The following is a 26680-nucleotide window of genomic DNA, read 5'->3' as shown; positions in this document are numbered from 1 at the left end:
CTGCGGCTTTACAAGAGCCACTTAAACTGGGATCTCTCTCGCCCTTTCTCTATTTGTCTTTCCCGTGCTTATCCTCTTACTGTGCTTACAGCATCCTAGCAGCTTGACGTACCATTTCAGCTTCCATTTCTCCCTCATTTTCACCCCCAATTTCTAAACTGAACACTCCCAACCTTACTAGCCCCAGTGCTGTTTTGCAAACTACCCGAGCCAATCAGAATGGAGGGGGCCTGGCCGTTTATAAAAAGCAACTGCATAGCGACCGCATCTGATTGGAACCGCCCTCTGCCTCATCTGCGGCCGGATCTGTGCACCCCATCAGTCAAGTGTAATTGAGTTTCAGGGGGGAACATGGACACACGAGTCGCACCCCTGCCCGCAACTTTGAATGAGGCTGAAGGACTTCAGCGGAGTGGGGCACATATTACGAAGTATGTGGTCAAGTCAGGGACGCAATCACGATCGAAACCCAGATTGAAATAACTTTAGTGTTAACACCCACCACAAATTGATGAAAGCCCCTGTTTTGATTTTTGCGCTGCTTAGATATTTTTTCGTTTTTGTTTTTTTTCCCTCCAATGACTCAGCCCAAACTGCCGCAGGGGCTTCAGGATGCATAGGGATAAATTACAACCACATTCCTCCACAGGCTCCGAGTGGCGCAAACTTTCCTAGCTGCTCCTAACGATCATGGCTAGACTGTTGTGAATCCTCATTTGTTAACGAACAGGAGACCGAGCTATATAAAATGTCACCGCTTTAGGAGACGAAAAAAACAGCAACATCAACGAGCCAATCAGTTTTCTATGGCAACAGATCTTAATGGAATGGGCCTCACCCTAAACAAACCATCCCTATGGTTAGCATGGAAGCACTCTGCCTTTAAAAGAGCCCAACAGGCTATTAAATATTTGTGGAAAATAACCCGCTTTCATAAAGCCCTTTTCAATCCTTAACGCCTTTTATTAATCTGATAGGCCCTGAATGAGCTGTAAGACTTGTAATATGGCTGCCTACTGGCTTAGACTGCGAGCAAAAAGAGGAAGGAGTCGGATACATCACGGTATCTTTTTCCAAGCCAAAGTTCAATCCGAAACAGATGCCACGACTGTGAATGGTATGGGTTTTGTCGCATGTGAACACGCAAATAAAGCCATCAGAAAGGCAGCGCCACAGACTGACAGCCTCCCCTCTTGGCAGGGTGATTCATCAGCTGGCCGATAGAGTGACAAACCTCAGAAATATTTTGTGTTTAGACTGAAGCCCAGTTTTTCATTACTTTCAAAGGACGGAAGAACAAATAAACACATATAAATACATAAATGAAAAATCTGAACATAGCTATGATTGAAATGTTCACTTCTATGGCACGTCAGCTGGTGTAGTTTATGCTGTTGCGGCTCGGTCGGTGTAACCCAAGCTCGGGAACGCAAAAACTCGATTCGTCAGGGCGAGAAAATCACAATAAACCTGCTGGAGTATTTCGCTGTTTGCCTTGGCGGCTTCTAGCTGAGAAGACTCAATCATGCTTATGGTTTCATCATTTGGGGGTATTTATTTCATATATTATTCTTCCTCTCGCTCCGAGTCGAATGTGTTGCGAGACGAACCCTCGTTCAAGCTCTGGAGCCTGAGGTGCTTTCATACATATTCACTGGGTGGGAAAATAAAGGAGAAGCAAGCTCTGGAACAGACAAGCACGGGGCACAGAGGGCTCATCTCGCATCGCTTTGAAGAGAGGACCGCGTTTTCCCTTGCTCTGGATGTTTAGGGGTCGGTTGAGAAGTTTTGTTGGTTTAGCCGGTCAGCACCCCCTCGGGATTAGCGCTCGTTGAAACGATGTATTACAAAAACAGCGTTTGAGAATGGGATTTAGAAAAACTCAGAACAAAAGGAACCAAAGCAACAGGACGTACTCGAGACTTCAGTTCAGATTAGAGTCTAAAAAGACGATTTTACATTTTTTGGTGAAAATCACTAATGCTTAACCCGCAGTCATGATGTTGATGGGTTTTACTACGAGACTGCTAAGGCATTCAGAGTGGTTTTTATTCTCTAAGATGTTCTTGTTTCTAGACTTGATCTTCAAATGTAAGTCTAAGGAATTTTTTTTATCACTTTATTGTCCTCCAGGTAAAAACTGTAACGCTGCACAGTTTGAGATTTTACCCATGTCTGTGTAGAGCTATAAATCAAAGATCAATACTAGGTTAGATGTTTGTTTAAATCTGTAATCTTAAGTATGAACAATATTACTATTGATGCTTGCCTTAGCAATCAATGCATCAAAAATCAATAAGTGGTCAGTCTGTGACGCCTCTGTGTCTCACCTCCTGTCTCTGTAATGTGTTTGTTTTAAGGAGTGTTCATTCAGACAACCGCAGTTCAGACGTCTCTACTATGTTAAAGTGTCTGCAGCCACACACCTTTGCGACTTACAGATGACTACTGCTGTAACTGACTCACGGCGTTACTTGAACAATGAGTAAGTGAACAAGAGGCAGAGAGAGACAGAGATGCTCGTAATGTAAAGGCCCACTTACAGCAGACATATGCACTGGCTCCATGTGTTTTCATTAATCGTGGCTGTGCGGGTTGTGGGCTTGTTCCACTATGTTTACCCCCATTTCCTGCCCGTTTAAATTACACTGCACTTATGCGGCCCTGGATTCATGGGCCTGTCAGCCTGCAGCCCACCCCACCGGGCACAGACACACTGCAGTCGCCAGCACGACACATCAGGGGGCTGTTCCAGGACCAGCTTCTGTTGCTTTTAACCAAGTGTATAAGTGAGCATTAGGATTAGGGTTAAATGCAAATGCAAGTCATCTTTTGTAATTTTTATGCATCTTTTTGTGCTCGGATTTATGTCTTGAAAAAAGATATCTGTTCTGTTTTTCTTTCATGTTCTTGTGCCAAGGAGAATATTAATCACTGCACGAATGCCAAAACAGGCTGATTAGTTCACTGACCAATCAAATGACACAGGATATGTTTCCAAATGTGACCAAAAAAGGCAAAAAGGAGAAGAAATTAAATTAGCTTTCTTTGGTATCAGAGGAAACCTTTCAAGCCAGTTAGCTTTTGGTAATACTTTCAAATGCAACAGGTGAAGAAAGATTTTCAAACATAGCCAGAATACTGACAAAGTCTAGATTATTGGAAGATATAAAAAATATGCTACAATAAAGGAGCATTGGAGGTTGGAACATTTATCATAGTCCGAAAAGATGGCACAATTATCCAAACCTACCACAATCTAGTACTGGTTTGATTTAAATATCAGCCTCCCTGAAAAAACTCCCTCACGGACCCACACTGGAACCCACACAGAGACCTGATGCCAGCTCTGACAGGTGGGAGCCTGAGAATCATCACAAAATCTGCATGAATTCTAACTGAACTCCTGATCTATTCGAAAGGGAACATCTGAAAACAGATGGCTAAAATAAACATCTATCGGAGTGCCAATCGGAAAAGAAACAGAGAGGAGAAGCGAGCGAAAGACGGATGAAGGTGTACTAAGAACCAGAGCGGGAAGAGGGAAGGAAAAAGAATGGAGGACTCAAGGCCTAACAGATTATTTCTGTTCCAGCCCTGAGGTCATTAATAATCAATCTTCTCTAGTTCATGTTTTATTCAGAGTGACCCGTAAAATGCAAGACTCTCCCCTATTTATACAGCTGGCTTTGTGCTGCCAGATCACAGCCAGATGACTTTGGCCAAGGGCGGTCGAGCACTTCGCTTCTCTCCTCCAAGATTGTAAACTTTACAATCTGATCTTAGATCAGCAGTCTCTAAAGTAAACAGCAGACTCAAACGTTATGAGAGAGGAGGTGAAACTGGCCACAGAACATAACTGACAGTAACTTTCATCAAACAATGACTGCTCATCATAGACACAGCTGCAGTGCAGGAGAGGGGTGTCTCACAGCTGCGGACAATGTCACAGATGATTGCATCCTCTCAAGGAATTATTCATAACGAGGTACTGAAAGCAACAAAAAAGTATCATGGTATTACCACCATTGGGTTTAGCTACATTTATGTTATGTATATACATACACATATAAACATAAATGTAAATGTTTGTGTATGTGTGTTGCTTGTGCGTGCATGGCTAAACATATATTTAAAAAAAATCAAAATTAAAAAAAGTACATTGTTACTAAATGGCATGGTAACAAAATATAAATATATAATAAGTAAATTAGGAAATTCCATAATAAAGAATGCAAGGTAAATTAAAAGGTATTTAAAAGCGCTTTGTAAAAATATTATAAATACATTATAAATAAAAAAATAATATATATTTTTTTTATATGCACCATGGCATCCAAAGGTATCTGTAACACCACAGTACTCTTTTGTAACGGCATATTTATTACTCACAACCTAATAACCCTAAAGCTAAATTCTAAAGGCCTTATTAGATGTATAATGCACAATAATTTTGTTTTTGTTCCTGAAAACGCCAATTCTTCATCTAAATGGGGTGCGTTTTTGGTGAGTCTATTGTCTTTGTTGGCTCTGTGGGTTGTATGACTGAGTGGTTCTTTCAGCGCCGGCTTAATCACCTTCCTGCATTCCAGCCATTTAAACAGAGATGCAGTAACATCCTGTGAACAGCTCAAACCAAATAAAACAACATTACGCCATAAACAGAGAAAAAGAACAGGCAAGGAGGACGAGTAATAAAAGAAGCATTGACCACAACAGAGGACGAGCTGGCAGCGAGGCCTTAATAGGCCGGTCTGGCGGAGTTTAAGTACTATACGGGTATGAGTTCACAAGTGTGTGTTTTTGTGTGCATTATGATCTTCTTGTGTGTTTGCATTGTCTATGTCCTGATTAGTCTATACTGGTGATGCATTGCGGGCTTATGTATGACTTATGTTGTGCAATCTTCGATTTTCTGGTCTGAGTAACTCCACCAGTCGCCATTAAGAGTGAAGGGACAAGAGCTTTAAAAAAAGCCCCAAAAGTGCTGGGAAACAAACACAAGAAGATACTTCTAAGAATGTTCCAACTGTTTTCTCAATGAAAGTCAATGGGGTCCAAAACTACTCTAGACCCCATTGACTTTCAATGTATTGTACGGATGAAAAAAAAGGACATTCTTCAAAATAGCTTTTTTCACGTTCCACAGAAGAAAGTTAAAGGTTTGAAAACAACATAAGGGTGAGTAAATGATGACAGAAATGTCGTTTTTGGGTGAGCTATCCCTTTAAGAGAAGTGAAACAAAAAGGAACACTGTCTTTATATTCTATAAACTGTGAGAGAGACAAAAGAAATCAGGGTAAAAAAAACAAAGTCCTACATTACCCAGCTCAGTGCCAGCTTAGAGTGCCAGGCCAGTAAAAAGGAAGCCCATAAAAACTGTTAATTAAAAGATCAATGTTTAGCTTCAAAGAAAGGGCAAGGGCTCAAACAGTGCGTGGCCCCTCGTAAATACTAAAGCACATTCTGAATGCAAGAGGCTTGTCATTAGTAGAGGACTGGGCATAGCGGACACCAACCTCAATCCTCTACGGGCTCAATGGCGACTGTGCCACAAAGGGCCATTCAATTAGGTACTAATAACTCGGTTTATAAGAATGATGATTAGCAAAGAGCCCCCTCCCAAATCGAGACTACGGAGAGACATACGTGCCATCAAAAGACACCACAAGTAAATTCATGTGGACGTTACTAACAATAATGGACTGAACAGAACACGCTAAATAAGCCAATAATGAGCCCAGACTTTTCTCGTCAATTTGAGCCTGTCGTGGCCAAACGGGCCCGTTCTGGCATCTTCCATGCTGAAGGGATCTAAATGGGCGAACTGTAGCGCGGAGAGAAAGCTAATGTAATGTGCTACACTCCCAACGCAAAGAAAAGAAGAGAGGTCAAAGAAGACATCAATCAAACAGGCTTGTGAACGCCGGCAACTCGTCCAATCCACCATCTGCAAGTGATTCCACCATCAGAGAAAGACCAAAAGTGTCTTCAAGCGGATTGTGTCTTACATGCAGGACATGTAACTGAAGAATGAGCAGGATCCCGTACATGTGGATACCATATGGATGCGAAATGCTAAATATCTCCGAGCTATTGGATTTGGAGAGGAAAAATCCTGATATATGTGTAACCATTTGAGAGGTAAAGCCTAACCGGTGAAACCTGAAATATTCATTATCTTTGCCTTAATGTGTCTGACACGAAATTGGCATGTTGGCCAAGCTGAAACAACTCTGCCAAGTGTTGCAACCCTGCACAAACCTGCATGCTCTTGAATAATCCTACATAATTCATTTGCTCCGTGCTCACCAATTTATCTGAGGACCCAAATGAGTCAAAAACCTGGCGAGAAGGTCCAGGAGTTCTTATCGCCCCCCCCATGACAGCGGTACTTTCTAAACACTGTCAATGATAGTTTGGACAAGATAAACACAGAATCGTTGACCTTAGAGAAGGTCCATGAGGAATAACAGTTTGGAGAGACTGAGCAAAAACAGAGTTTGACGGCGCTTTTCAGGATAGCCACTAGTGAAGGGCTTGAGACTGCGATTGAGGACCATTATTCTGGAAATTCTACTCCCTTTTTTAGCACATCATGGGCAAGAATTCTATTTGAAAACCAAAGATCAGACCAGATGTTTACATAGCGCAGTAGCCTCAACCAACCAATGGCAACACTCAGTTTGAAAAGGCCAGGCAACTTTCAGTCCGTCCTTACAGTCTGGTGAAAGCTGTCTCTCTCAAAGGAAAATAAATGTACAGACGTCTCTCTACTTCATATTAAACAAGTATTGGGGGGAGGGGGAGTCCCTTAGAAAGTGCCAATTTTTGGAACAAAGTTTACTTGCAGCAAACTAAAAATCTTAAACATTATTTGTTCACTGGCCAAAAGCTTGTCATCAGGCAGCCCACATAAAAAATGCATTTCAATAATGTCGGACTGAGCCAAAAACCTGCCAAGCAGATAGTTCCCCGTGCAGTGAAACACATGAGCATTGTATGAGCCCTGGCACAATCACAGCAGATCACTCTCCTCTCCTCTTGAGGAATGGGGCCGATTTAAAGTGAGTATAATGTATATGTAGACTTCCAGACAATTTATTTTTCTGATGTTACAAAAAGCATCGGGGATGGATGCAGAACCGGGACGCACCGACGCAGGGACTAAACCCAGTGTCCGTTTGCAGACAATTTACTGTTAAGGTAGGTATGGCAATGGGTTCAAAGTGAAGTGCAGAAAACGGATCCACGCATGCATTTATTACAGAGAGGCGATCGTTCATCATGGAGAGACTAAATCCAGCCACTACCTCCTCAAACGCTTCTCTCTTTTTTACCGTCCAAATGCTGACACTCCTTTTCTTTATCGCGCCATTCCAGTTGCTCTTCTTTTTTTAACGGTCTTTCTCACCCCCCTCCTCCGCTCTTGGCTCTCCCCCACCTTTTAAGTGAGCCTTGGGTAGATTTTTGGTTTTCTTTTGTTAAAGTAACATTGAATGAAGCTAATAAAATACAATATATTGGACTATTTATTTTCTGTAGGAACACATTCCACTCTATAAAGAGGACTAATGGCATTTACACAGCGCCGGACTGATTCTTAAAGCCAATAGGAGATTTATAGACAGCGAATGTTAGCGTCAGCTAAGGGCCGTGCGGGCCAGGCCAGATGGCTCCAATAATCAATGGGTGACAAATCCAGGTACCCGAGAACCCTTACGGTTCCTTGAATGTGCATATACGCATAAATACACAATTTTTTTTTGCTAAGTTGAGTCGTGAAGAAAAAGCCAGATGTATAAAAAGTTACATTGATTTGAGGACCAAACTATCTTCAACAAAGTCTTTATGGTAACAGTTTGCAATAACATTCAGTTTAGTACCATTAGTCAATGCAACAGGTATTATGAACTAAGAATGAACAATGCTTTTACTACTTTTGTTTAAATGTATCATTTTTCATCTTGGTTGATGTTAACCTAATACTTGTGTTTATTGCTATAATAATGATATAATATATTATATCTGTATTGTTTTATACAATAATAATAATATAAAATAGAGCAAAATATATACAAATATTGTTTTTACTTGAAATATAAAAATGAGACCTTTTCATAATAATAATATAAAATAGAACAAAAATGTACCATGAACAATGAATGAAAAATTTGTATTAAAAAAAATTACTCTTTTCATGCAAGCTAATCCATTCATTCATGTTAATGCACTAAACCTTATTGTAAAGTGTTCACCTTTACATAACTGCGAATGGAGCAACACTTTATAGGTCACCATAATCAATGGATACATACAATAAAAAGTGATACATTTCAGTGAAAAGAGTATCACCCTTTCTTACCTGCTCGGGGCTCATCTTCTGAAGCTCCTCCTCCCAGGCGTCCTGTTGGCTGCGGTGGTATGCGGAGGGTGGGGCCAGGTCCTGCAGGATGTGGGGGTCTCTCTCGTGGCACAGGGCCGTGAGGTGGCCGATGTACAGTTTCAGCTTACTGCGGTTTTGATTGAGGTCTATGAGTGGGGGGATAATCTGTCCAAAAACAGGAATGAGGAAACGGGTTAGAGATAAAGAGTCATTTTAATCTCAGTTTTCCTCTACCGTTCAAGAATGAGATATCTGGACACGAGCCAGGGAGATAAAACGGCGGGTATGCAGATGCATGCTAAAATGACACGCAAACAACACTTTTAGCAAGCCAGAACACAGAGCTCAAATTCAACTTTGTCTCATATGATGGTATTCAAAAAGAAGGAGAGGAAAAAAGAACAATATTCAGTGAAAGGTTGCAGATGATTATGGATGATAGACCACAGCTGAAACACATGAATCACAGTGAGAACAGTGGTATAATAAAAATGTGTCAGGAGAAACATTACCATTCCAGGAACACAGACAAACAATCTCAGTTACCTGGACCGCTGCCTACAGATGCCCGGTCTTTACAAAACATCTCTATACACACAGCAGACACTCACACGGCTTTTCCATATCCATCAAAATAATACATACACTTGTGTGGGAGAAAATCCAGAAACCATATGTCTTTGTGCCATGTGTGTATCCTACTAGCTTCAACAAAGAATTCTGGTGCAATGCATGATTAAGCCATCACATTTGTTTTCACATCAATCTAAAAATTAGATAAATAGCAGCATGCGGTCTGTGTTGATATGAAGGAGAGTTTGTTGTATGCTTTATTTTGCATGTCGTTGCCTAGCAGTTAAAGGTCTAAACTGGAACGGAACACTGTAGGTTTATACATGAATATAATATAATAAATATAATATTATATAATTTCACATGTTAAGAATTATGGAATACAAACTTTACTGATGAAAAGTCATATAATTTATATATATGTATATGTATATGTGTGTATATATATATATATAACGAAATTATTAATCAATGAAATAAAGCATTTAGTATACAGTAAACATTTATATTAACTATTAATGCAAATCTCATTGTCACACACACACACACACACACACACACACACACACACACACACACACACACACACACACATTATAAATATATATGAAATAGTATGCCCATATTGATGTAATAATGAGCACGAATTTTTTTAAATAATAAAATAAAAATATACTATGATTGAATGACTTGATATGAAATAAAAATTCTAATACAATCTTTTATATTATTTTGTTAGCGGATATTTTCTGCCACCAGTGTCATATACACAAAATGATAAAACTTCTTCACAATAATGCAAAGCTGAGCAAAAGAATAGGTCTCAAACCAAGGCTTGCCTTTTCCTTTCACATTCTCTTATACGAATCAAGATGTTACATAAGCTGGATTTGGGCTGCAATGCTTTTGAAATACAACAGAAGACAGCAGAAGATCTATTGAAATGTTCCCTTATAAATACCTTCTCAAAAAGGGCTGAGAACATAGTAGGGCTTAGGGAGCTCTGGGAACGCTCCTCATCGCTCAATAGCAAAAAGCAAATACAGTTACCTGATTGTCGAGAAGCGGGGAGAGGAAACAGAGCCTAAAAAGAAAGGGTGAGTGATGAGAGAGATGTAAGAAAAGACAGGGACGTAGTCTGCTCTGGTCTGAAGCAGCCCGAGCTCGCAGGAACATTTGTGTCCCCACACTTTATTAATTCTTATTAACCCCATCTGTATCTTTCCAGGGCAGAATGTTATTCTGTTTTCGTTGGCTTGCCGGGGGCCATGAAGGATCTCTAGGGTGGACCCTGGCCGCGGAGCGCGATCAAACAAAACTGTGAAAGAACAAGATGGAAGAAGGTGGAGGAAGACCAAGGTTGAAGAGCTTACGAGAGAGAAAGAAAGGCTATAGCAGGCCGAAGGTTCTCTGGAACCAATTAGAGGACGCAAACTGGGTCTCTGCATAGAACCGGAGCAGCAGACCTACATCATGCTCTTGTTAGTCTATGGTCTAGAGCGGCCTGGCCTCCAAAACCTACTAAGGCACATTTGGGTGCCAAAACTCAAACCCCTGCCTCATGGTGAATGAATAATAAGGCAGGAATTCATCTGTTGAATTCATCCGTTGAATCAGCTGTGACAAAAAAAGTCTACATTTATCTACGTGACACACGGCAGACCAATGGCAGAGCCTGTTGTATCAAAGCCGGATCGGAAACAGCTGTATACGTCCTTCCGTTTCTCTGTCAGGTCTTGTATCTCAGCCAAGCGGAGGATATATGGGGCCTCCAGATTGACTGGCAACCACAGAAAGAGGGACGAGGCCTTAAAAAGGCGGTCTGATAGAAGCCCTCTAAACCACTGTGACAGAACGGCCAGATGGATATGCTCAAAAAAACAAAGTCCCTTTAAGACAAGTCATGTCACTCGGCGGCCATCTTTGAAATGCCTCTTGGGCATCCAAGTGCAGCTCCTATCTCTTTGAATGGGGAAACATCAAATTCTACAAAACTGTTCACTAGGCTTGCGATTAAATTTCATATTTGAAATCACCAAAGAAATCTGATAAAAAGTGATAAGTGAAAGTGATGTGACATACAGCCAAGTATGGTGACCCATACTCAGAATTCGTGTTCTGCATTTAACCCATCCAAAGTGCACACACACACACACCGAGAACACACACCTGGAGCAGTGGGCAGCCATTTGGGGAGTAGTTGGGGGTTCGGTGACTTGCTTAAGGGCACCTCAGTCGTGGTGTTAGAGGCCCGAGACTCAAACCCACAACCATAGGGTTAGGAGTCAAACACTCTAACCACTAGGCCACGACTTTTATTTTTTATAAATGTTGTTTATTTTGCTCAAAGAGCGTTATAAAAAGCTTATTATTCAGGCTCGATCAGCCAGTGCACATGCGCAGTCCTGAGCGCACGTCTCAGAACGCTGACTGTTTCTATTGTAACCGGGATGCTTTTAACGGCAGCTGCAGTGACGCGCTGACTTTAACGATTAGCGATAGGCTCTTTCATTCAGAAGGCGGGGCTTCCTGCGATTGAGCGGCCATATTGAGCATTGCATTTTTCCCCATTCAGAACTATAGGAGTGACATGTCTTGGGTATTCTATAGTCTTTGGTTCAAATAAAAAGATGGCACCACATAAACCTGTGCACCATTACACAGAGACTTGCTACATACATGCTTGACTAAAGCATGCTGTGCACTAATAAGCTTTAAAAAGGCCCAACATGGGATTTGACGTTTATTCCCTTCTCTTCCTACCCATCTGCTCTTAGAAAGGATGAATGGACTCCAGTTCTCATCTGTAGATAAATGCCCAAACATGGCGCTATCCGTCACCCTTTGGTTTTAACTACTTAATCAACACCTCTTTGGTGACAGAATGCAAATAAACAGTCATCTTGCTTCATTACCTGGAATCAGGTTAGTGGTACATTCAAGAAATGTGTTGGGTTGTGATCAGGCTTTGAGGATGACCACAGTTAGCCTAGCGCTAACATCGGACTTGTCGTAGCTGGTGATGTTTTCTGTCAACTGGGTGCTGTCATAACTGTTTGGCTTGTGCCCGTGTTGCTGTTTTTTTTTTTTTTTAAAGTCCTGTGGTAGACTGAGATCATAAATAATGCAACAATAACAGAAAAAAATATCATGCCCAGGTGACAGATTTACAACAGGGGAATTTTCCACTCAAAGCGCCATTTGTCTCGTCTTGCTTTGGACACACACGATGAATGGGAGTGGAGCCCTGTTTACCCATCATGCCTCACATGATGTCCAAGAGAAGGTCTGCCAATTAATTTTTTTAATCAAATTAATTACATGATACGTCAATTAATCAATGAAATGGATTTTAATCACATAATTTTAATCACATTAATATTAGCTGGAAAACCCCCAAATTAACATAGAGGCAATTTAAAACTATTAGATTACTGAGCTTATATTGGGCTTTAGAAGTCAGCATAGGCATATTGTTTATTTTATTTTCATATTATTGAACATAAATACATTTTGTAATCCAATCTCTGTTTTTATTTTGTTAATTATTTTTTTCCACAGACATGTAACTGCATATATTGGCTATTTTTCAACTGCTTTAAATGTGGTAAATAAAATACTTTTTTATAATTAGTAGTATTTCCAATCTTGTATGTTAAAATAATGACGGCAGATTATTTGCTTCCATTAAATAAAAAAAGTGAATAAAAACATTTTTTATATTAAAATATACAATAAAATTAAAATATAAAAAGTTGATAAAAATATAAAATTGCAAAACAATTTGTGGTTCAATTTCAATTAAAAAATATTAAGAAAAAATAAACTTTTTCTTAGTGTTTTTAATGGTTACATTTCCATAAATTGTGTGTGATATGTTGTGTACAGTAAACTGTTGTTAAGTACAAACAACTGTACAAATGCAAAAACAACTGTTTTTTTATATATACTGTTGTTGTAATTTAAAATATCTAATGTCATAAGAAATTGTGGTCAGATTATTTTAAGGACCAATTCTCACCATTAACAAATCATTAACTATGGCTTTTGCCTTAATTAACTCCTAATTTGCTGCTTATTATTAGTTAGTAAGGTAGTTGTTAAGTTTAGGTATTGGTCAGGATTAGGGATGTAGAATATGGTCATGCAGAATTTGTGCTTTATATATATACTAATATTCAGCTAGTATGTTAATAATAATCATGGTAATAAGCAACTAGTTAATAGTGAGAATTGGTTATAAAGTGTTAAGGAAATTGTTCATTTCACCCACCCCCAGGTTCTCACAATGTCACTGAAAATACACTCAACTAAGGACACTGTTAAGTGTGTCCTCACACACACAAAAAAAGCGCAATCACTTGCAATGAATGTCCATTGATGTGACAGAGAAAATCGGAGTCAGGACTCCTGGGATGCTCTACTGACCCTCTAAGGACAAAAATATTAACAGTCTGTGTGTATTGACCACAAAACCCCTTGTCTTTTCTCTTGCTCTTTGCCACATTGATCACCTTTTTGAACTTCACACTCCAGCTCCCGCCTAAAGACCAGCGTTCGCAAAAGGTTCACTGAGGAATCTGTCCGTCTGCTCTCTTTCATTATATCCCCTCTAAAAGAAGCTGTCTTCAACAGATGCTGCGGTGTGTTGCATACCTACTCCTACCTGGCACTGTCATAACTTGAGAACCCCTCCTCAAAAAGAGCAGGGGGAAAGAGAAGTCAGACCCCTCTACAATGACCGGCCTCCTTGACATTCTCCCTCTCTCATTTATCACCTATCAGCTCATCGGGCGCCATTCGATACCCACACTGAGAGGCAGGAGCCTGGATCAATGCTGTCAGTCAGGCGGTCCATCAGAGACAAGCCACTGGCTCCTTCCTCAAAGATTCCGGAGGCCGGGTGGCACAGGAGGCCCAGCTCGGAGCAGCTCACCCGGGTGGGGGAGGATCTGCAGATCGTGGGCCTCTCTCACAGTAGCCAGGCCCTGGCGCACATCCTTTCCCGTGGCTGAGAGTTTTATTGGGCTATCCTCTTTCAGTCTCGCTGCGCTACGCGTCCATGAGTGTTAAGGGGATAAAGATAAGGAGGGACTGCAAAGCTTCAAACCTGCGAGACACTGACAAGGACGGTGGGCCTGCTGTCGTAATGCCCTTTTCAAGAAAGAGATAAATCACCTCCATGCCATGCAAAAAAAAAAAAACAGTGACATGAGAAAATAATGACTGTCAAATACAGGATAAGGGGGCGAAGAGATGCACGCATACCTCCTCAAAGCAAACAGACAGAAACATATGTACTCCAAATGCTGAGATCAGATCCGGACGGCAGATTAAGAGCAGGTGAGTCGGTCTGTCGTTCCATACTGTCATTTCATAAGCAACTGAAAGCAATGCCTCCATCCACAACTCTCAATATATCTCAGTAGACCCCTGATGTGCGCACACACACACACACACATACCAGAGTCTTATAATTCTATCATTTGCTCAAGCAATATAAAATACAAAAAATTTAAAAAGTATAGATAAAAAATAAATAAAATTAAAACATTCATTAAAAAATATTAATAGTAATGCAATACAAAGTATTATACATTGCATTTAATTATGTAATGCGCTTTGAGTGCTTAGAAAAACACTATATAAATGTAAGGAATTATTATAAATTAATTATTATTATAATTAATCTAATAAAATAAGTAAAAATTAAAGACATTTTCTATTTGTTCTTGAAACAAAAGTACAAAGTAATAAAAATATATACAAAATTGCATATTTAATTTTTTTTATTAACTAGATTAAAAAAAACACTTCATATATCGACTAAAATATCAAGCAAAAAAGAAAAAGAAAAAAAAATTCAAAATTCAAAAAAGATTCAAAAAAGTAAAAAATATATTTTATAGCAAAAATATTAATTAAAATATTTAAAATAAATAGCTAAATAAATGTAGGAAAAAAATATATATATTTCTAATTCTATTTAAAAATTAAATATGCAATTTTGTGTATCTTTTTATTACAAAGTAATAAAAAGATATACAAAATTGCATATTTAATTTTTTTTATTAACTAGATTAAAAAACATCACTTCATATATCGACTAAAATATCAAGTAAAAAACAAAAAGAAAAAAAATCAATTTGATTCAAAAAAGTAAAAAGTAACAAAGATATATACGTATATATTTTATAGCAAAAATATTAATTAAAATATTTAAAATAAATAGCTAAATAAATAAAGAAAAAAAATCAATTTGATTCAAAAAAGTAAATATAATATATATACATATATATATATATATATATATACATATATATATATATATATTGGATGAAGTCAATTACAAAAATGGTCCTACAATGTCTTTTTCTTTCTCATAAGCTACAAAACCACAACAGCAATCATGTTTTAAGAGATGCAAGATTTATGCATGTCAGGGCTCCGTTGCTGTAGCTTTTTATGAACTTAGAGCCTCGTCACTTATTTATGCAGGTTTTTATATAAATGCCATTAGATTTATACCTTGGGGGGGGGTGGTGGTTTATGAGTGTTGACTTACATGCCAAAGCTCTCCCAGTCTCTGCCTAATAGAATAAGCAGGTCTTTAATAGCACTGGGTGGGGGAAAGCTGGACAAAAAGCCAGGGCAGGTTACTGTTGACTCTGGAGAAGGACGGAGGGAATTCTTACACCAAGTAACTCCCAGTGTCACCATCATAGCGCCATTTAAACAGACCATGAAGGCTGGCGTCTAGGGACGGCATTCCATTCATTGTGTGTTTGTGCGTAATGAGCAAAAAAGACTCAAAACTGCCAAAATTAAATTAGCCCTCTGGAAAAGGGAAGTAAAGCTGTCGCGTGGGTTGTAGTTTCACTCCAGGAGGTGGGAGCAGTGGCCGTGGGGGTCGTCACCCTGAAGGTGAGGGGTGTTGGGGTGAAAGGAGGTCTTGACCTCTTCAAACCGAGGTTGAGGGGCATCATTAAATGGGTGTGTTGAAGAGAAAGCAGAGGAAGGGGTGAACATGTAGCAAAGTTCCAGAACATCTACCCCACTGTGAGGGCAAACCAGACAAGTTAATGACTTAAAGCCAGATCTGAGCATAACTACAGGGAGCTCTGAAAACCATGGACGGGAAAATTAAATCTTAACCATAAATGTGTCACATTTGACTTTAAACTTACCATGCAAGGAAGACCTTTGACTTGAATCTGTTTCTTTAATGGCTTCTTTCATCTGAGTTCTTAAAAGGCTTTCTGCTGTTTGCATTATTTTTGTTGTTTGACCAAATTCAGTCTCTTCTGCTACAGTTTTATGCCTTGAGGAATCAAGGTTTGCCTGGATAGCCGAGCAACTGCTGTTATGACAAATGGGAATGCTAACAGATAGCTTTCTCCAGGTATTATAAGTGATTGGAGCAGTTTTGTTGCAGAGAGATCCCCATGGCCTCATGTTCACAAACAGCCCCAACTTTTGGGATAACTCTCGTCTTACTGTCAGAGCTCCACAAGAGAAGGAGTTTTGAGAACAGCTGTGGATGGAGAGATCTAAGGAGAACCACATCCTGAGGTCAAAGGGTTTCCCTGTGTAGCACTCAACACCAGAAGACTTACGCCGCTACGCATGTAAAGATGGGGGGCAGAGGAAACAGAAAGACTGAGAATGGGGCTCTAGCTGGGTTCAAGGGTGTTAGAGTTGGGAGAGATGGCTCTAACAGACTCCCTTTGGCTCAGAGGTAAGAAATACACAATCCTCTGCTATCACACCTGGTCCTCAGAGACAGGAATAATTTAGGTGTGGAGGAAGTATGTCAACAGCTCAGTGGTTCAAAGAGAAATTGACACACGTTCACATAGGCCTAGACGGTGTGACACAAAATTATAATATAATATAATATAATATATTATAATATAATATAATATAATATAATATAATATAATATAATATAATATAATATAATTTGGTGTAATGCAATGTGTTTATGCGGTTTAAGGTAAAAAAAAACACATTTTCCACATACTGTACATTATTGTTGCGTTGTTTTTATAAACCCATTACAAACGAGCCATTTGTTGCATCCAGTTGGGACATAATTACAAATTATAATGACTTACATTGTGTTTTAATGCGTTGCATTGAATCGCGTCGTGTAAACATAAAACCATGTCTGCATTTGTGATCGGAGAAATTACAAACAACAAGCGCTACTCTACACTGCTCAAAACTTGCGTTTGAATCATCAGTGGCAAATGTAAACATACTTACAGACTGTGAGTCAGAAGAGCCGGCATTGTAGTCTACTCCCCCAGGATCAGAGTCAGGAACAGTCCTCCATAAAATGCACTGCACACTGTTGAACTGTTCTGGAACAGTGTTGTAAATACAACTTAACCACTGATTTCTAGTTGTGTCCTCTTTTGGAAGGCCAAAGTATTTTCACTTTCACAACGAAACCGCGTCAGCGAGAATCAAAGGTTACGCCTTCTTTCTTTCTTTGAACATTTGGGCAGTATTATGTAAATCTTCCCACATCTTGACGTAGACGTGGGGGCGTGTTTAAACAAGGCATTTTAGGAGGGTGTGGACGAGTCTTAACTTTTATAAAGAATTATCTCTTCGGGTTTGAGACTTTAGTCTTTGCAACTTTAGGGATCTTATCTATTCATGAACAGCTTGTAACACTCCAAAGAGAAAGGAAAACTTGAAATTGCATCATATTGAAACTAAAACAAGGAATGTTGGCTAGTAAAAAAGCTTAAACTTTTTTTTTTTCTTTTTAATTATTATTATTTTTTCAGTTAATATTTGCTCTATTTCAAGTAATGAAAATGGTTTTCTTTGTATTTTAGTTTTAGTTTTAGTTTTAGTTAACTATAATAACCCTGAATATAATGATTTATATCTATTTAATTTGCAATAGAATATTATTTAGGATTTTATAATAAACAATTAAATGTTTTATATTAAATCATTACATTTTAAATATTAAAAAACATACCATGTACAATAAACTAATGCATGTATTCTTATAATGTTATTTTAATACCCACTTTAAATATAAAAGACTTGAAAAAGTACGCACGATACATTTAAACTAAATTGTTCACATAATCGAATCGATATTTTAAAAAAGAAATCACATTGTGGATATGTGGTATCTCTACTCTTTTCATACATGTTATCTCTACATATTTTATATTTTTTCAGTATACACCATCGCTCCGCCTAGCACTAATTTCACATGTGTACTTGTGTCCTGTTTGGTAAGATATCTCTACACATATGTGTAACATGTTCACCTGTAGGTTTTGGCCTTTTTATTGACTGATAATAGAGGTAGTTCTAGGCCCTCAATTTGGGCTTAATTGGAGGGCTAGGTAAATGGAAACAGACTGTGGCGGAAGAGACAAAAAGAAAGAAGCAGCAAAGGAGGAAGAAATAAAAGGAGAGGGAGCAGCGCTGCAGTTTCCACACGTCCGGTCTCCAGTGCTCATTCCGTCCACGGCTGGTTAAGTGCTAAATGAACTGGGAGATTTAAGGTGGTTGTTGGACAGCTTAGACTGGGTGCAGAATCTGAGCCAGCTCTTTCCTATCAGCCTTAAATCAGAGCAGTGGTGTCCGCAGGGGGGCCAGGAGGGCTCAACCTGCTCCAGGCCCCCCATCCACAGCTCTGGAAAGCATTAAGGCCTATTGACATGCCGCAGGGAGGAAGCTAACATTCAGCGGGCGGAGATTAGGATGCAACATGTCTAAGCAGCCCTAGCAAAAACAAGAACAATCTAGAAGTGAACAAATCAACACGTTTCCAGTGATGAATCCCAGGGAAATATCGCATAACCAAAGACAGCACCAGTTCCAGATGCATTGTTTTCCAATGAGCATTGTTAACATGCATGGAACTTGCCCTTTTAATATATCCATTCCTTTCAGTATTTCTCTGGAGTGGGAAACGCTCAGACAATTGCGTTATCAGTTAGCAGACAATCTAAAGTCACAAGGATTTTCCACTGCTCATGGTCATGGACCATTACTGAGTAATATTACGAGTACTTTCCCCTCCTAACCTGGAGAGGGAAACCAACGGGCACAGCGCCCAGGGTAGGGCTCCCACGTCCGCCCGTTAACACATCCAGAAATGGCGCCCTGGACCAGGGGGCCAAAACGTTCCGACCACATAATCCCTACCACAATGAGCCTCGAACTTTACTGTTTCAGCAGCTTGCGCAGAAATCGTGGCCATGCTGGGTTCAGCGGGTTTAAGGAGGGTGGAGTCGCTCGATTATTTGTTTTGATAGGATTGTTCACAGTCATTTGGTAATTCTGAGGTCAACAACAGAAATTCATACTTTTATTATCGCCAGCACCCACCAATTAATGACAGCCTAAAATCAATTTCAAGATTCAGAAGGGAGAACTGATGACATGGTGGGGCGAAAACAAAAAACAGGGTTTTTATCATTCAGCATTCACTAGAAATGCTGTGGTTCGATTGACATCTTTAGTCTATTTTCCTAGTTTACCCTCTGAAATAGACCAGGCAAGCAGAACCCAGCTGGCCAGTATGTCCTTGGGTTGCCTAGTTCCAAGAGGGAAACCAGAAACATGGATGCGCCATTAAAATGTATTTTTCTTGAGTGATGCATCCTGGGAGAGCAGGCCAAGACGTGTGGTTTGCTGAGGCCTTAAAAAGCAGGACAGTCAGGCAGTGAAGCAAGACTGGGCAAACGAAACTGCCCAAAAAAAGCAACGTTATGCCTGAGAGAGAGAAAGAGAAGAGAGAGGGAACATAAAGAACGAAGGAAAAAAGCGTACATCAAAAGCGGCACCTTTGTATCTTCAAAAACGAACAAATGTTGTGCCACAAGGCCGATAAAATCCAAACTGCAGGACTATTAATAGCTGGACTGGAAATCGTGAGAAAAGGAACGTGTTGAGATAACTTCTGATATGACTAGCGAACTTAACCTCCCCAAACACGTACCTTCTCCACCCGAGCCAGCTCAGAATTCCTCTCAGGAAAATACATATATTGACATACTCCGTGAAAACCAGAGGTGGCGGGGGAAGTCATCGCCTATCCGGCTGATGCTAAGCAGAGTCTCTCTCAGGATCCAACAGAGAACGTTGAGCCAGAAGCCTTGACAGAGGAGAGATTCAACACACTCCTATATGAGCTCTTATAGGTGAGCTCATCCTTCATGACATCATCTCAGTGCTTAGATGCCGCCGTCTCAACTCTCTTCCGATTGGCCTATTCAAATGTAGCCACTGCAGAACTACAGCTATTCATCTCGTGTCCAAGGGCAGTCATCGGCCTCTCATCAAGCCGAGCAAGAGGCTCCGATTACGAGGTCAGATAAAACCCGCCGCATGCGTGCTGCTGGGACCGACTGGTTGATATCTGTCGCACGCTTGATTGGCTCAGAGTCATTTCGCTCTACTAGCCTCTCCCGAGACACTGTGAGCAACGGCCATCCGTCAAATGACCTCCGACCTCCTTGTAAGGAGCTAGGGTATGTTTCCAATGACACCCTATTTCCTCATTTCCTATGGCATGCTCTTACTCTGACAGACTGAGAAGCGATTCCTCTCAGAGAGTGACTGATTGAGCCATTTGGGGTACAGTGACTCTCTTCTGTTCCAGGGATGTAGATCTCAGTTTCATGGTACAGGAAGTGGGGCAGCATGGTTCAGGGGCTCCGCAGAAACCCCAAGTTTGTGCTCTGCCAAACGAAGTCCCCCAGACTGAGTGAGGGCCCCACCACTGTCTACCCTCCTGTCTGCACCAGGCGAATGGAGCCAGAGGCCAGTTTTATATTGAAATCATATGGAAGTGGGAAGGTTTCAACAACGACCCCCTGCAACTTCCCTCGACGCCACATGTTTCCCATTTTAATCTAATTATAAATATTTGGACTGGAATCAGTTGGAACTGACAGAAAGAAAAAAGTCAAGCTGGAATAAACAATGCAAGTACAAAGGCAAATAAGAAAGCAAACATGCATTTTGGGTTCATATTAATGACTAAAACAGAGCTGTTGAAATTTTCCCCCTCTGACCACTGAGCCATTTTTGAGCCGAAAGAAAAAAAATAAAACCAAGTCAGCAACGAGGTCTCTGTTCTCTCACTGAGGGGCGGGACAGTTTTAATAATGTGGGCAAATGGTGGGTGGTTGCGCTCATGGGACGGGTTCAGCAGAGGTTACACCTTAGTTGCTCCAGCGGGACGGGTACCCACTGACCCCTGGAATATGCGGGCGATTGCCAAACTCTGTTTCACAGTTTTCCATGGAATCACACCGTCCAAATGGTTAGTAATGTCTAAGGTCGTCAAATAGAGGTGACACGACAATGGAGTCTTCATTACTTTTCTGCTCCACGTGCTAACACCCGCTCTGGCATCGTGTTGTATGTGAGTCACTTTGAAAACAAACTTGTGACAAAAGAAAGGAAGAATGAACAATTTAGTGTGGCAGATGCAGCACAGGAAAAAAAAGTTGTGGATTTTTCCTGTTTTTGGTTAGGATGGAAATAAATGGTTGACATTTCTCGCTCACAAGGATGTATCACATCCGGTTCTGGGCCTTACAGTTTTCACAGAAAATGAAATAATACAGTAGGGCTGTAGCTATCGATTATTTTAATAATCGAGTATGCTACTGATTATTCCATCGATTAATTGAGTAATTGAATAAGAAGTAATTTTTCTTTATTAAAGAGCAATACTAGATATACAAGAGAAAATAAGATAGGTCTCTTAAAATAAACAACTAATTTGTTTACTTTTTAGAAAAATAAATATTTTTACTGTTGAAATTGCATACATTTCTTAACATTAAAAATAAATCCATTTAATGCATTTAATTGCCAAATTACATTTAAAATGCAAATACAAATATCAATAAAAAATAAAATAAAAAAATAATAAAAATAAAAAATATATATATATATATATATAAAAAAAATATTTCACAATTTCAAAAAAGGTAAAGATTACAACCTAAAATTAAGGCATAAAATCAAAATAATAATAATAAAAATAATAATACCTAAACATTGCATTTATGTCGTGAATCTTAACTTTCAAGGTTCAGCCTAACTAAAGCTCAAGCATGACAAAAGCCTTTGTGGTCTTCTTGGAAGGCTTTGTGGCTTTTGTAAGAGGAAAAATCAGTGGACAGGAAGGTAACTTGGAAAAAGAACAAGAGTCCATACACAATTTCTAAACGCATTTTTATGCAACATGAAATTAGAGTTATTTGGAAAATAAACCCTCCTTGAATGTCTACTGGTGTGTGTGTGTATGAAACTTTATTTTGATATCCTTCATATTCTGTGTACTGTTTCAATAAGTTAAAATTGATTTTTACATTTTATGGGCTTTATGACCTTTATAAAGCTTTTTTTTTTTTTTTTGGATTTATAAATTTAAGAATTTGAATAAGATTTAAATTTTTATATTTAATCAGTGAATTAGAATAATAAGACATTTGGGCTGTTACCAAACAAATGATATCAGTATCAACAAAATTCATCTTTGCGATGCAGAGGAAACACAGAAGCTGCATCTGAAGAGGCATTTAGATGTAGGCCTATTTACACTATTTAATTTAGCTTTTTTCTTCGTGTGATATTGACTAACATTCTTTCTGTGGTATTTTTATGCATAACTGTATGGTGAGTGTGTGTGTGTCACAGAGAGAGAATAAGACAATCAACATGAATGGTGCTTAGTCTTTAACAAAATATAGCTAACTTAAGGACATCATAACTAGCCACCATATTGATTTACGTTCTTATGTCCAGCGTTTATCGGGTTGTGCGTCAGTAACAATGGTCTGTGGGGAAACACAGTGTCCTGTGTAGCTACAGTAAATGGACTAAACAAAGCCTCAAGGCCTTGATCATTTTTTGCATTCGAGTTACTCAAGGAATCATTTTAGCCCCATGATACAGTCAATTTTGTAGTGGACATCACATTTCCCCCACTTCCTTCAGACATCCAGGCTCAGACTGAGAAGCAATCTTTTCAAAATCAATTCAAGAGGACAAACAGACAAGAAGACAAGTTACTTCAAAAGGGTTGATGCTCTGTCAGTCCTCCTGACATTTGAAGCTAAGGCAGAGCTTACAAATATTCTGTTATCGAAACAGGAATAACTCTAAAAGTTTCAAGCTTCCTCACTCTTGGGTGTTAATTTCCAGAACTCTGGAACACTGAAAAACCACACACATCATCACACAGTGACACTAGAATGATGGAAGAGGACAACAAAAGCAGACATGCATCAATTATCCACAAAGCCGGAGGAGACAATGCAAACCCCTAAAGAACAACACCACAAAACAGAGTCAAGGGCCAGAGAGCATCTGTAAATACACACCTAGCGATGCACCACACAGTCATATTAAAACTGACTGCGTTTCATCATAGCCGAAACCGATTCCAGGGTTGCGGTGGGTTATCGTGCCAAACGGCGAGCAATTAAATAGGCCTCGACCACCCACAATTCAACATGAAGGAGATCAGAGTCATGTTGAGATTATTACCCTCTCTAATCATGCGCTTGTATGTACGACTGCAGTTCCTTGCCCCGAGAACACGGTTCAGAAAACACGGCTGGCCTTTATGTGAGCCTTAATACATTCAGGGGCCTTGGGGTCTTGATCTCCCCTGCTAAATGCCATTACAAGTTTTACATGGTCATATGATACACAAAGAGCAACTTTAATGTTATGGTTACATGTACGGTTTGGCAACGTGGGTGCAGTGGATGATCAGAATTATTCCTCGAAATGTATCATGCCGGCTCAGATGTTAAGAACTGCAAACGAAGCAAAAACATTAGCGAAAGGGGCCCATTAGTTGCCTGAAATAGGACTCAGTGTATGTGGGCAGCTGTTCGGATTAAAACCCTCCCTTCACACTGCTGAGACACTCGGCCCACAGCTCACACAATTCCACTCTGTTCTCCAGCGCTGCGCTACGCCTAATTGCACTCGCAGTATATTCGCTTTACTGCGTGCGACTGTTCGTGCGATGGACATGTGTTATCTGCGGGCTGCATCGATGGGGAGTGACCTGTTAATTAATTACAGTCAAAACGCCACATGGCATTTAGCATCACCATGGGCATGGGGCAATGGCTCTGATGGGAGAACGCAAGCGGTTGTGCATGTGTCCTATGGATTGAACATGTGCAGCTCATGTGTATTCTACGGTCTATCTGTTTCCTCAAAACCATCCATCAAAACTGTCAGCGTAGAAGCAAATATGAGAATGTTGTTGATTTTTTGGAGGGAAAAGACAGGAAAAGACCAGAGCAGTCACAAGGCAGAAGGGTCGATTTGTTCCTTGGCTGTCTGTGTAAAATAATAAAGGTGGAGGGAAGGAATCCCGAATAGATGGGAAAGGATGTGTCAATTCAATAGCTGCTTGAGTCATTTATCGAAATCAAAGTGATTTTAAAGTCTTAAGCTACAGAGATTTATTCATAAAAACACTATGCAACCCAGTACTTCTCAGCATTTTTGGCTTTAGGACCAAGATTTTATATTAGAAGTGGCAACCCATCATAGGACCAAAATTGTTTATTGTACAAAGCTAAAATGGTCTTATAAATTAAGCATTTAAATGTAATTATATTAAAAAAGAACTGCACTGGCCAGACAATAAAATTATGATAATAGATGTGACAAATATATAAATTTTGAAAACACAACATACAGGTCTTTTTTGATTTGGTCCTAAACACCAATACATTTAATAGTCCAAACAAATTTTTTTTTGTAATAATACATTTAAAAAAATATATATATTATAAAAAAATACAAAATAAAAATCCAAATGCTTCTGCAGCCTTTTCTTTTTTTTTCTTTTATGTCATTTAATGTTAAATAAAATAATAAATAATTGAAATTTACTAACTACAAATGCTTCTGGTATTTTTATTTTATATTTGTTTTTAGTTTATTGTTTGTATTTAACATTATTCTTCTCCACTGACCAAATCAGAAAAGACCTGCGACCTATTTTTGTGGGGATAATGGGAAAACGTGGGAGAAAAAAAAATGCAAGGAAAAATGTTTGACATGCGTCACTTTACATTCGGACAACCTGTTCTGTGAATGATATCTGCAAGTCATATTTAAAAATAATTAAATAATCAGCACCAATATATATGCTAAAATGAGGCAGAAAAGAAACAGACAGAATGAAAGAAAAATCACAGGACATGAGAACAATGACAGAGGGGAAAAAAGACCAAAAGAAGAAAGAAATGGAAGGATGAACTGGAAAGTGTTGGAGAAGAAAAAAATAAGCACACTCAAAGACAGTTAACACATGATGAAATACAGAAGAAGTGCGTCATTCCCCATTTACAGATTTCTCACCCTTCTGAACAAAATGGCTGGGAGAGGGCATGTGATTGGCTATGCCCAGATGCCCTCCTCATCGTCCTATTGGTGGAAAATGTGAGCAGGTTTAATCCAAGGCAGCATGGGATTAAAGAAAGAAGTTATTAGTGGGTGAGAGCAGGTCATTTATTGCACTGAAATTTCATGTTAAGTGACCAATTTTCCCTTTGACAAACACTGGAGCAGCAGTGAGTTTTTCCCATGGAGTGAAAAAAAAAAACTGAATGTCATAAATAAGAGCAAGACACTACGTTCCCATTAATTTCTCCATCTCTCAACAGAGGGTTAAGGGTGATTAGTTAGCCGTTGAACCAAAGTGAAACAGCATTAAAAGCAACTGGCTTCGCCCAAAAAAGGGGCGGCTATGCTGCAACAAGAATTGAAACCATAGCAGTATGAGCTTGAAATGAGTAACACACGTGGCCTCTACCCCGTCTGTCCTGGATGGCTGTGGAAAATACCTGCAATGAATACCGTCTGAGGTCCCTGTCGGTCCCAGCTCTGCAGTCGGCATGTTTAGGTGATAACAGTGCGATCGGGGAGGTTTGGAGCGGGCTCAGGTGTTGATGTGTGAGGGTGTTCTTATTTGAGTTGGAAATATATAAGTGAGAAATGAAGATCACAGGAAAATGTGAGCTAAGTGTTTTCTTGGCAATCGAGAAAGACAATGAAAGGGGTTTGCAATGGGGGAGAGACCCTGGGATAGCTTTATAGCAGATTTCTGTGTGTGCGTGGGAGACTGAGTGTGTAGATGGAGTTCCAGTGAGCTCTAACATACATGTGGTTGGGAATACCAGGATATGTGTCGAGGGTGGAGTGTTGCTGAATGATGGGTTTCTTTCAGCAAGTGAATTAGGATGTAGCGCTTGAACTGGATTACACCAGGAGTCCAAGGACAGGTATGACACACTGCGTTTAGCGCATCAAGTCATGTCATAACAACCAGTAGGATTTGTGCTTCCTGGGAGAGCTGGGACAGAAGAATGCAACAGGCTGTCCCTTCTCTTTGAATTTCATTCTCTATTCATCCTTTATCATGTCAATTCTTTCCTCTTTCTCTCCTTATGAACTAATTCCTGTTGGACAGCCATCCAGAGGAGAGAGGCTTAAGGCAAAGGAATTCAACGTTTAAAAGCAACAAAGAACAAAGCCAGTTAAATCTTCCAGAATCATCCGGTGTGCCAGAACTATTCCAAGAAAAACACTCAGGGATGTGTGCGCGCGCACATTCATGAATGAGAAAACGTGAGCTTCTATTTTTTTTAGTGACCCAATATGAAATAATACACAAATTGGAG

The 26680-nt window shown here is 39.6% G+C and overlaps 1 protein-coding gene across 12 annotated transcripts in view; it reads right to left on the bottom strand.

Annotated features, from left to right (window-relative positions):
• Window positions 1-26680, bottom strand: part of LOC109079587 (ELKS/Rab6-interacting/CAST family member 1-like) — a 202909-nt gene that overhangs the window by 12824 nt on the left and 163405 nt on the right. For 10 of the 12 annotated variants that reach the window (XR_006154464.1, XM_042721731.1, XM_042721733.1 and 7 more), the window contains one exon: window positions 8367-8552. Coding sequence is in view for 11 of the 12 variants with exons in the window: in XM_042721731.1 (XP_042577665.1) it covers window positions 8367-8552 (186 nt within the window). In the remaining variant the exon portion in view is untranslated. Of the gene's footprint in view, window positions 1-8366; window positions 8553-25358; window positions 25425-26680 lie in introns of those variants that run through there. The other 2 variants (XM_042721740.1, XM_042721743.1) reach the window with 1 other exon arrangement.

The sequence above is a fragment of the Cyprinus carpio genome, chromosome B4 (assembly GCF_018340385.1).
Source record: "Cyprinus carpio isolate SPL01 chromosome B4, ASM1834038v1, whole genome shotgun sequence".
Classification (NCBI taxonomy): Eukaryota; Metazoa; Chordata; class Actinopteri; order Cypriniformes; family Cyprinidae; genus Cyprinus; species Cyprinus carpio.
Note: the sequence above shows the minus strand (reverse complement) of the source record. Positions and strands in the feature narration are given on the sequence as shown.